Source organism: Lampris incognitus, chromosome 8 (genome assembly GCF_029633865.1).
Source record: "Lampris incognitus isolate fLamInc1 chromosome 8, fLamInc1.hap2, whole genome shotgun sequence".
NCBI lineage: Eukaryota > Metazoa > Chordata > Actinopteri > Lampriformes > Lampridae > Lampris > Lampris incognitus.
Window position 1 is genome coordinate 19654437 of NC_079218.1, and position 12608 is coordinate 19667044.

General features: G+C 43.9%; 1 protein-coding gene across 3 annotated transcripts in view; it reads right to left on the reverse strand.

The window, feature by feature from the left end:
* Positions 1–12484, reverse strand: part of zgc:100829 (uncharacterized protein LOC445149 homolog) — a 32098-nt gene extending 19614 nt beyond the window's left edge. The window contains exons 1-3 of one of the 3 annotated variants that reach the window (XM_056284617.1): positions 12075–12484; positions 10674–11315; positions 5853–6000 (exon numbers count right to left, since the gene is read on the reverse strand). In XM_056284617.1, coding sequence (XP_056140592.1) covers positions 5853–6000; positions 10674–10863 — 338 coding nt within the window. In that variant the 5' untranslated portion in view covers positions 10864–11315; positions 12075–12484. The other 2 variants (XM_056284618.1, XM_056284619.1) reach the window with 2 other exon arrangements.
* Between the last annotated feature and the right edge of the window lie 124 nt (positions 12485–12608).

Consider the following 12608-nt stretch of genomic DNA (forward strand, 5'->3'; position numbering starts at 1 on the left):
CGAGCTTTATGACATGGCGCGTTATCCTGCTGGAAGTAGCCATCAGAAGATGGGAACACTGTGGTCATAAAGGGATGGACATGGTCAGCAACAATACTCAGGTAGGCTGTGGCGTTGACACAATGCTCAAGTGGTACTAAGGGGCCCAAAGTGTGCCAAGAAAATATCCCCCACACCATTACACCACCACCAGCAGCCTGAACCGTTGATGCAAGGCAGGATGGATCCATGCTTTCATGTTGTTGACGCCAAATTCTGACCCTACCATCCGAATGTCGCAGCAGAAATCGAGACTCATCAGACCAGGCAACGTTTTTCCAATCTTCTATTGTCCAATTTTGGTGAGCCTGTGCGAATTGTAGCCTCAGTTTCCTGTTCTTAGCTGACAGGAGTGGCACCCGGTGTGGTCTTCTGCTGCTGTAGCCCATCTGCCTCAAGGTTCGACGTGTTGTGCGTTCAGAGATGCTCTTCTGCATACCTCGGTTGTAATGAGTGGTTATTTGAGTTACTGTTGCCTTTCTATCAGCTCGAACCAGTCTGGCCATTCTCCTCTGACCTCTGGCATCAACAAGGCATTTTCGCCCACAGAACTGCCACTCACTGGATATTTTCTCTTTTTCGGACCATTCTCTGTAAACCCTAGAGATGGTTGTGCGTGAAAATCCCAGTAGATCAGCAGTTTCTGAAATACACAGACCAGCCCGTCTGGTACCAACAACCATGCCACGTTCAAAGTCACTTAAATCACCTTTCTTCCCCATTCTGATGCTCGGTTTGAACTTCAGCAGATCGTCTTGACCATGTCTACATGCCTAAATGCATTGAGTTGCTGCCATGTGATTGGCTGATTAGAAATTTGCGTTAACGAGCAGTTGGACAGGTGTGCCTAATAAAGTGGCCGGTGAGTGTGTATCCGGTATATCTAATCATTCTGAACCTGTATTATTTTCTCAACCAAATACCTTAAAAAATATAAACAACTTGGTCATGTATAAAGCTCAAACATTTAGTATGGATTATGCTCTACAAAGTGGCAACAGAAAATACATTTTATGCAATAACAATCAAGGTTAGTATGGAAATGCAATCCCCATTTTCAGTGTGATAACTGTGAACAAAATGTCATTAGGCACCATTAGGAGAGGGCTAAAATTTGTTAATAAGTCTGTAATCACATATTAGCTATTGAATGAATGATAACAATGAAATTTAGGGTGTTTTAGAGGATAACCTCATGATGACTAACAGTGCTATTACTTTCATAGATTTTCTGTTAGTTGTCAGGTAAGGAAATCTGTAGCGACCCTAGATGATTACTGTATAAGGACAAATTGTATGTGTAATCAGGATTCAGAGCCGGGGCCGTCTGGGGCTCAGCTCCACCACATAGCATCTCAAATGTCATCAGGCGGAACTGAGCACCAGAAGAAAAAAAAACAAAAAAAACAAACTTCTTCCATCAACAACTACATTTTCCATACATTTTTTCACCGCCTTTATAAAAGAATATTTAAATTACATATTGGCCATTCAAATAAATAACGATTCATGTTTATCGAGTGGGATAATCACTGACGGCTCTCTGTCACCTGCGTGTGTGTAACACGCGACACCGTGCTGCGTTATTGCACATGCACGTGACACCGAGCTGTCAGACAGTAGTGAGTAGTGAGTAAACCACGCGGTTCCGTCTGATATTCCCACTCAACAATGTCTCCTCTATCAACATTGATTTTTTTTTCGCAAACTGTCGTGAAATTAATTGACTACAACCCCGTGACCATGGTCATTCATTATTATTTCATTTTAAATCAAGGCAAATCATCACATCCTCAGACAGCCAAGTAACTTATTTTAGCTAGCTAGGTATGGCAGTAATCAGTAGCCAGGGCCATTTTGCTAGGCTTAACTTTTTGACTGTAAATTGATATGAACTAGAGCCGGCCCAAGCCAACATGGTGCTCTAGGCAAGATTGTCTGTGGCGCCCCCTTGTGATCAGAAATTCACCACTATTAATTTCCTTTGTCAGAGACTAGAAGAAAAAAAAAGGGAAAAACTTTATTAGTTGTGCTTCTTCCTAATGTCAAAACCATTTTCTTGTTATTCAACCTTTATCCAATCAATAAAACTTAAAATACAAAAATGCAATACAAAAAAGCTATATAAATAACCGCAGAAATATTGTACATCATTTAGAAAAAAAACAAAAAGCTTTAAAAGCACCAATTTTAAATGAACAAGAAATAAGGTTTAAAAACAAAAGAAGCCTTTCAGTATAATCTGTTGTGTGAACAGAATGTGCAATCAGTAAATAAATGACACTCGGAAAAATAAATCTAAAACACAATAACATAAAGGTAAATGAAATAGCTGTGATCAGCCAAAACTTGAAAACCAATGACAGGTAAGTGAATAACATTGATTATCTCATTACAATGGCACCTGTCAAGGGGTGGGATATATTAGGCAGCAAGTGAACAGTCAGTTCTTGAAGTTGATGTGTTGGAAGCAGGAAAAATGGGCAAGCATAAGGATCTGAGCGACTTTGACAAGGGCCACATTGTGATGGCTAGACGACTGGGTCAGATTATCTCCAAAACAGCAGGTCTTGTGGGTTGTTCCTGGTATGCAGTGGTCAGTTCCTACTAAAAGTGGTCCAAGGAAGGACAACTGCTGAACTGGCGACAGGTTCATGAGCGCCCAAGGCTCATTGATGTGCATGGGGAGCGAAGGCTAGCCCGTCTGATCCGATCCCACAGAATAGCTACTGTAGCTCAAATTGTTGAAAAAGGTAATACTGGCTATGATAGACAGGTGTCAGAACACATTGCATTGCAGCTTGCTGTGTATGGGACTGTGTAGTCACAGACCAGTCAGAGTGGCCATGATGACCCCTGTCCACCGCTGAAAGTTCCTACAATGGGCATGTGAGCATCAGGACTGGACCATGGTGCAATGAAAGAAGATGGCCTGGTCTGATAAATCCCATTTTCTTTTACATCATGTGGACAGCAGGGTGTGTGTGCATCATTTACCTGGGGAAGTGATGGCACCAGGATGCACTATTGGAAGAAGACAAGCCGGTGGAGGCAGTGTGATACACTAGACAATGGTCTGCGGGGAAACCTTGGGTCCTGGCATTCATGTGGATGTTACTTTGACACATACCTACCTAAACATTGTTGCAGACCAAGTACAACCCTTCATGGCAACGGCATTCTCTGATGGCAGCGGCCTCAGCAGGATAATGCGCTTTGCAAGGTGATGCCTCCATGGAGCACATCCCACAGATGTTCGATTGGATTGAGATCTGGGAAATTTGGAGGCCAAGGCAACACCTTAAACTTTGTCATGTTCCCCAAACCACTCCTGAAAATGTTTTGCAGTGTGGCTGGGTACATTATTCTGCTGCAAGAGGCCACTGCCATCAGGGAATACCGGTGCCATGAAGGGGTGTACCTGGTCTACAACAATTTTTAGGTAGGTGATAAGTGTCAAAGTAACATCCACATGAATGCCAGGACCCAAGGTTTCCCAGCAGAACATTGCCCAGAACAGTGTTTCCCAACCCAGTCCTCAAGGACCCCCTATCCTGCAGATTTTCATTGTAACCCTGCTTGTACTTACTCAACCTGCTTGTACTTACTCAACCAATCATGTCATTGCACTTAAGTATGCAAGGTGCAAAATCTGACATAATTCATTGCTGATTGGTTGAATAACTACAAACAGGTACCTATTCAGGGTTGCAAAGAAAATCTGCAGGATAGGGGGTCCTTGAGGACTGGGTTGGGGAAACACTGGCCCAGAGCATCACACTCCCTGCACTGGTTTGCCTTCTTCCCATAGTGCATCCTGGTACCATCTCTTCCCCAGGTAAGCGATACACACGCTCCTGGCAGTCCACATGATGTAAAAGAAAAAGTAATTCATCAGACCAGACCACCTTCTTCCATTGCTCCATGGTCCAGTGCTGATGCTCACGTGTCCATTGTAGGTGCTTTCGGTTGTGGGCAGGCGTCCTCATGGGCACTGACCATTTTGCGGCTACGCAGCCCCACACATATCAAGCTGTGATGTACGGTGTGTTCTGACACCTGTCTATCATAGCCAGCATTAACTTTTTGAGCAATTTGAGCTACAGTAGCTCTTCTGTGGGATCGGTCCAGATGGGCGAGACTTTGCTCCCCATGCGCATCAATAAACCTTGGGTGGCTATGACCTGTTGCCAGTTCACTGGTTGTCCTCCCTTGGACCATTTTACCGATATAATCAATGTAATTCACTTACCTGTCAATATATAAATAGGCTATTTTATTGATAAAGCTTTTGAGCTCAGTAATAGCTCATTCACGATGTTTCATGATGAAACAATGACCCACTAATGACGAACTACTCATCTTAATTTCATAAGTCAAAAATGTTATAACAATAACAAAAATGCTCATGATGACAAATAGGCAATTCTTTTATTTTTAGTTTGCTTCTTTTCTTGTTCTTTTCTTTTTCTAAAATGAGCTTTTGATGTGACTACTTCATAACACAATAAATGTTCAGCTGCAATTTGTCCTGTTTTCCTGTGGTCTGTTTTTCAATTACTTGTCATCCCTCACTAAGTTTCACTCAGCAGCTGGCAGGCCCCAAAACTTATTCCCACATAACTTATAATGTCCTACCAATGATGCGTCACACTATCTTTGTACAAATCTAGCAGTTTGCCGCTGGACTGCTCAACTTGGGTACCAATGTGTACACTTGGTTGATTTTGATTGTGTTCAACTGACAAGCACATAAAGCCTCCTTTATGTCCTTTCCCCACCTCCCAATTGAGAAGGTCCTGGGCAAGGACTGTAAGAACAGAGGAGGTTGGAGCAAGCCATAAGCTACTCCTCCAGGTTATGGGATCTTATTAGAAAGAAAGAAAGAAAAGTATTTTACAGCCACCTGTAGCTAGAGGGAGCTCTATCTGTCGGTCTGTCAGACACCATCAACTACCACTGAGTACATGGGTACACAAAACAGACCGGAAATGGGCAACATTGCTGAGGAAAAAAGGCCTATTTAGACACGATGACTCATACTTTCAATCAGTCCACTATATCACTCTCCTATTCATTGTGTCCTGAAGAAACCTCGTACTTGAAACTTGATATTTGCAAGTGTGGGTGAGTTTAAACTTTGCAAATGGGGATGCAAAGACTTTGGGTGAGGGAGTGAATGAGGAAATGGTGTCACTATTATTTATGAAAAAAATAACAAGGTCCCTCAAAAAATGAAATGCATACAAATCAAATGTACCAATAAGAGGTGTCAAGAGTCTCACACAACTGTGCATACCAAATGAGACAAGGTAATAACCAACACAACCAATCACCAGCGCATTCACATAACAATCAATAGCAACTGTTCCTGCAACCTGTTACTTTGCGAGCAACAGCCCCACGTCACACTATAGCACACAAAATGATAGATAGACATCCCCACCACAACTGGCAGTGCACCCTCTTAAAAATCCCCAGCATTTGAGAGCCTAGCTCACTTTAGGTGTCACAACATACTGTAGCAATGTCAAAGCTAAGATAGAATAGCAATCTCCACATCAACTGATGTACATGTAATATCTATATCTGCAGTCTATATCTGTAATCCGTCCTTTATGTCTATAATGAATGTCGATAGTCAGTAGGGCTTACAAACTGATAAATTAGACAGACAGACACAGACAGATGGACTGATAGATGGATTGATCTTAGTTCTTTTGAACTATTATACTTTTTTTGTGTCTCACGTTACATTTTGTTCACAGCCTTTGTAAAGGGTCACCACTGATTAGAGTAAGAAGATGTCATACCATGCACTGTTGTGAAGACTCGGCCCCTTCTTTTCTCCAAACCCCGAGCAGATGATTTTGGAGGTCTTCAGCTCATCCACCTCTCCAATCACAATGACGGCCACATCGCCATCCCGGCCGAGCAGCCAGCTCACCTTCTTGCTGTTGGCTGTAGGGAGCACAGAGACACGGTATATGTTAACGTCGGTATAGTTTTCACTGTCCTAAATCTATAAGTTTTAGAAATGTTTTCTTTTCTTTTTTTTTGGGAATGGTACAAAGGTCATTTAATATAAGCCAACTTGTAACCAATTCAAGGAAAGACAGCGAAACCAAATAAAATTGACTTTTTATAGGGAAGATGTGGGGGGCACCTGGGTAGTGTAGTGGTCTATTCCATTGCCTACAAACACGGGGCTCGCTGGTTCGAATCCCCGTGTTACCTCCGGCTTGGTCGGGCGTCCCTACAGACACAATTGGCCGTGTCTGTGGGTGGGAAGCCGGATGTGGGTATGTGTCCTGGTCGCTGCACTAGCGCCTCCTCTGGTCGGTCGGGGCGCCTGTTCAGGGGGGAGAGGGAACCGGGGGGGAAATAGCGTGATCCTCCCATGCTCTACGTCCCCCTGGTGAAACTCCTCACTGTCAGGTGAAAAGAAGCGGCTGGCGACTCCACATGTATCGGAGGAGGCATGTGGTAGTCTGCAGCTCTCCCCGGATCGGCAGAGGGGTTGGAGCAGCGACCAGGACGGCTCGGATGAGTGGGGGTAATTGGCCAAGTACAATTGGGGAGGAAAAGGGGGGGGGGTTAAAATCCCACAAAAAAAGGGGGGGATGTAAAAAAAAAGCAAAAAAAATTCTCAAGTGTGGTAGAGCAACAACACTATTTCAAAGCCTTAATTTCTGACAGTATAACACCAGTTAACGTGTATTTCATTATCCATTTTCATGCGATACTGTGGGACATTGGAAAGCAAAAGTGTGGGAACAACTGAATGTTTTGCTTTCATTTGTTAGCATTTTAAAGTGGAGTCGTAACATCTGTCTTCAAACTGTAAACTGACTGTTGAAATGCAGTACAACCCTTCCTTCATGTTCAGTCAATTTTATCAGTAGCCAAATGTCTCTCAGCTGTATTCAAATCTTACGCACATTGCTTCCTCTCCATTCATGGATATTTTGAGACCGCATGCTATATAATCTGTGAAACATTACTTAAAGATGTCAGGTGACGAACTGCTTTGTTTTCGACGTTCGAACCCTGACTGACTTCAGTTCTGGCTGCTGTGAATAACGCTGTCAAGTTGTCGACAGACTCTTTGATAAGCTGAAACGGCTGTGCCGGTTTACAGGCAGAGGCAGCAGATGGCGGGGCCCGAGCAACATGTGAGAAACACTGGTGTGAGAGACAGGACCCTTGTACGGATGATAAATCAGCGCTAACAGGTGAAAGAAAACCCTCTCCTTCGACCGCTCCCCGCCCCTCCCGAAACACCCCTCACACAAACACAGTTTCTTGACATTTAAACTGTAGGTGAGAACGTAAACACCGCACTTCATACACATACACATAAACCTGCTAATGCAGGCTGGGAAGATGAGGGCTTGCCAGGGTGCAGACAAGAGGGACATATTGTTATAGTAAACAGGTTTCGCCAGCCTGCCTTGCACAAAGCATTCCAGAGGGGATAGCATGATGACTGCGAGCTCAGACTAGTAAAAACATACTTTGGAAAACAGGCAACCTACGCAAACTGATACCTTCCACCGTGACACCACAGAGGGTGCAGGTGGAAACTAAAAAAACTCAGCAGGGAATTTAACACATTTAAAATAATTTGTAAAAGCTGTCATCAGGGATCACCTTAACTCTTGTGTTTTCTGTTTATTTCCATCATAGAATGAGGAGCGCAGAGCAAACAGCAGTAATGTGGTGTACCATAGTTTACAGTGTAGGGTTAAAACATGTTTTCATAGCCAAAGAGGTTACTCGCCTGTGTCCAAAAAGTATGTCAGAGTTACGTATCCTGATTTGGTCATGGTGTCATGAGACACACCTAGCTTTCCACTGCGTTTTTTAGTGATGCGTTGATCGGCTCAAACTTTTTCGGCCATGCAATTTTACCCGTGGCACACGCAGACGAAAAATATCTTGTTGGTTAAGTTCGAGGAGGCTGCAGAGGCAGGTCAGACACAAAGAAAAACATGTCGTTTTAGACTATCGGTATAAATAAATCTGCACTTAATATCCCTAACCTAAGTTACCTAATTTGTTTTCATTGGGATAATTATCCTTAAGTCTGCCCTAGCAGCCTATGCATGCAATGCATGCCCGCCGAGACAAAAATAAATGAATAGATACATAAATAAATAAATTCAAAGCATTTTAAAAAAAAGCAGGTTTGAAATAGTGGGTTTTGGGTCCAAATGGGCATGTCAGGAACACACACACACACACACACACACACGTAAATACAGTCATTCATCCGTGTGTTGTGGTGGTATACAGCCAACTGAATTCAACTAAAGCACATGAGTTTACCACGAAAAGAGGTCTCATGATCACAAATGGCTTAAGGCTGCAAGTGTCGGACGGAAATCAGAAATCAGATTTAATTTAACTCATGTCCAAACCCTTGAACGCGGCATGACAAAACATTCAGCAGCGGGGTTTTTTTATTTGTAAATGATGAATATTGTTTTTTTTTTATAATACTCTTGTTGTCTCAGGAAGTGTGAGTGGGTGGCCGAGCCCTATTTAAGAATAATCAGTCATGAGCCGTCCTCTGAGTGACATGAACAAACATCGGCTTGCAGGGTTTCGTATTTTGATGATCTGATCTGATTGGCTGTATGTAAATGAGTGCGTCTGACGACATCACGAGAGAAGCTGAACTAGGGAGGAGCTCTAATAAAAAGAGAAAAATGGAAAAAAAATTAGAAAATTAATTCTACCCTCCCCCCAATTGAAAGAGCCAGTATAAAATGTGCAATGATTAAAGTAATAAGCAATGTTAGAAACTGCTGGTTTTTTAATTTCGGTCCAGCTGTTGGTAACAGCAGCGTATAGAAACATAGATGTGTGTCTGCGTAGAAACAGGTTAGACAGAGGGTTCACACACAAGGCACGCAATTCAATCAAACTCTCTTTGTTTCTCGAACACACTACGTATCCTGCATGCTTCCTGTTTTGCACCCAGTTAATTGTTTGAAGGAATGAGGCTAAAGTCACTTCCTATCTAATGCTGAAACACTAGACTTGTAACTATCCACCGTTTCCTCTGCCTCGGGACGGGTGTTGAGAACCGTGGCCATGTGGCCGAGGCCTGCCTTCTCTATCCGACAGTGTGAGTCAGTGTTTCAGGCGACCGATGACTTGTCGAGACAGCTGCTTTGCTTATTAGGAGATAAAGACAGCACTGTTCTCTGGCAAACATGACAGTTAATAGTGCTTTGTTGCTAGTGAAGAAAAGACTTCTACCGGATCGAGTGACTACACCAAGGAGAATTAATGTGCCGACGCCATGTGCTTTTAATCACTTTTATGTTGTTATGAAGGCTGGCTTTCTCCAACCGCAGTGCCCTTCCACACCTCTGGGTGACGCTCTGTAGTTTGCCACATCATCTGAGATTCTTTCTATAGCGAGTAAAACTCAATCCAGTTGTTATCCAAAGTTATTATGTTACAGATTTCTGATCAAGGGACGGGCCCTAACCCTAACCCAGCAAAGAAAGAAATGCAGACAGACGAGACTCTCCAGGACGCGTCAAACCAGTTCCAGGCTGGAGCCATGTTCTGTAATGTCTAGGTATGTTTACTGTTTGACTCAAATATAGATCCCTCAATTCATCCCTGACCCACTTTTGTCCTTGAAACCCACCCCTATTTTCATCTCCTGCAGGATCTGTATTTTACTTTAAACACACATTCCCGGTGTGTTGTTGTACATCTGACCTAGTGTCTCTTTTTCTTTAAGGTTAAAGGTTGTAGTTGTTAGATCACACACTCACACATACCTGAAATTAACTACTGTCAGTGTTGTAAATGAGATGCTGCTGTATAATACATGATGTAGCACCTGTTGTTAAAGCACCTAGAATAATATCGACCAGGTAAATAACATATGCTACCCTCATATCTCGTTGTCCATGCATTTTGAAACGACACCCGTTTCATGTTTTACATGCAGCTTGTTTTCATTTGACATTTGTCTTGACAGTAATGTCAAGAACATTACGATCACCTAGTTAGTTGTGATTAGCTGGAATTTGATAAATGGGGTCAGCTTGTGGTGTTAAGACCTAGCTCGTTTCCACAAACTGGTACCCACATGTACTCCATCATACTGGTGTGTGCTAAAGTCTCCTCTCTAAATTAATGGACACAGTAATCAAACACCACGCTCATGTTTCAGGGAACCCCCGCTGCCGAGTTGATCACATAAAACACCACCACCTAGTTTGCAGACTCTCATTTCAGCGCGGCCATGCCAGGAAACAACTGTTGAGGTGACAGGAAACACAGGCCGCAGCGGCCACAAGATGCTTACCAAGAAAGCATCGCAGCTCGGCTTCCGTCAGTCAGTGTTGTCGCTCTTTTCTTACTATTCCACAACAAATTATGCAAACGTCTTCACAAAATGGACCCAGAACAAATTCCAATCAAGACAGCAGATGGACAACTTGTTTCTGTCCGAGAGATGCTTTAGATCAAACGAATGTTACAGACTTCACAAACTGGGTCGCAGCTTAATTGGCCCACACGCATTAAGGAGAACCGAACCAGTTTTGTGTGTGTGTGGGGGGGGACGTTAGTCCATGTGGTGAACGAGTTGAGATAGTTACCTGTCTTTGGCTTTGTTCTCACGGTGGCCTCCGCACTTCCACCCTCCCTCTCCAATTTCTCCTCCCGCTCTTTCCAACGGCGCACCTGCTCCTGGCGCATTTTCAGGAACAGGGTCTTCTTCTGGTCCTCATTGAGCGCGTTCAGCACATCGGGATCGATGTACATGTCTTTTAGAATCTGCTGCAGCATGTCGGGTGACTGGCCGGTGGGCTAACTAGGAACCAGCTGGCTAAAGCGACGGGGGGGAGGCAGGGCAGTCCTTTAGGCCAACAGCTTCTCGAGGTGGACAGTTGCTTTATCGTTCAACCGTCATCAGAGGAAGACAATCACAGCTTCTCTATCCATAAACCAACCCCAGAAACACATACCTACGCGTTCTTCCTTCTGAACCAAAGCACACATTCCTATTTTGTATACACACACACTCACATACATACATACAACATACAGAATCACACACACTCACACGCAAGCACACACACACGCACACACATGCTTACACACACATACTCACATATACGCACACTCAGACTCACACACACACAGAATCCTGTTTCCTGTATGTGTGTTTTCCCAGCACTCCTTCCTCCCTCCTTAGGACGTCAGTTTCCTTTGAGTTTGGAGGCCATCACCGGAACGATCTACAAAAAAAACAAAAAACCAAAACAAAACGTAAAAACCAAAATTCTGAAGCTGACAGACTCCAAGCATTTCACGTCCCTCTCTCAAAGTTGTATTTTACTCCGTGCTTTTTCCCCGACCCACCATCCCCTTACATGGAGAGACTTCCTTTTCCAGTAATTCCTTAAAAGAACATGCAAGTTATCTCTTTCCTCTCTTCACGAATACGGAAGAGCGTCCAATCCCTCTCTCTAAACTGTCAAGAGACTGTGGCTCGGAATGGGAGGAGATTCCTAAGGAATGGGACTGTTTCTGGGATCAGCGGCCCTCCTCCCTCCCCAGCACACATCCCTCTCCAGCCCCCATTGCTTTTCCCCAAATTCCCACCAGATACAAGCTCCGGCTTGGCGTTGTCATTCGCTGGCTGTAACCAATAAACACAGTCCGGACAGCACGAGACCGTTCGCTCCTCCATCAGGGGTACTTAGATGGACTCCTCCAATCACAGCGGCTAGACTAACAATGGCTACCACGAAAAAAAGAAAGAGAGAGAGAGAAAAAAACAACAACAGCGCTTGGAGGGAAAGCAAGGTTGTCTGGTTCTGCGAGCTATCACACCGGTGGACTACAGACTGGTCTGTTTTGAATGCATTTTAGCGCAACGCTGAAAGAAAAGAAGGAAACGGCACACACGAAAAAAAAGAAGTTAAAGTGCGCGGCACGGAACAAGAGGAACGTGCGAGAGAAGGGTAGAATTGATCAAAGTAGGAAGTACTCACGGGGGGGATGTAGACAGCGGTTCCACGGCGGAGTATGCTAACTAAGCTGGAGCGTGCTGGTGGTTCCTCCTCGTCTTTGTGTGTGTGAGAGTGACTGAGTTGATGACATCACAGCATTCCATAAACTCTCTCTCGCGCTCTCTCTCTCGCTCTCTCTCTCTCTGAATGAAGAACGCGACATTTTAAATTGTTGCAGAGGAAGAGAAGAAGAAAAACCAGGAAACTGAACGCAGGCACGAAGGAAGTTACAGAAGAATATCATGATGGAGAGAGGGAGATGGGGGGGAAAAGAAAGGGAGAGAAAGAAGGGAGAGATTCTCTTGGCTACCGATTGTAAACCTACATCAACCTTCCGTATCGACACTCCCCTTCCGAGTCGAAGTCCAACCCAATCAACGTAAATTTTCCACCATAATTGATAGGCTAATTAGACAAATAAATCAAGCCATCTATGATTCGGTCATTCTAGGGTTGCTTTTTTCTTACCTAAACATGTCCCATTATGCATAATTCAAAATTGGATCCGAATGTAAA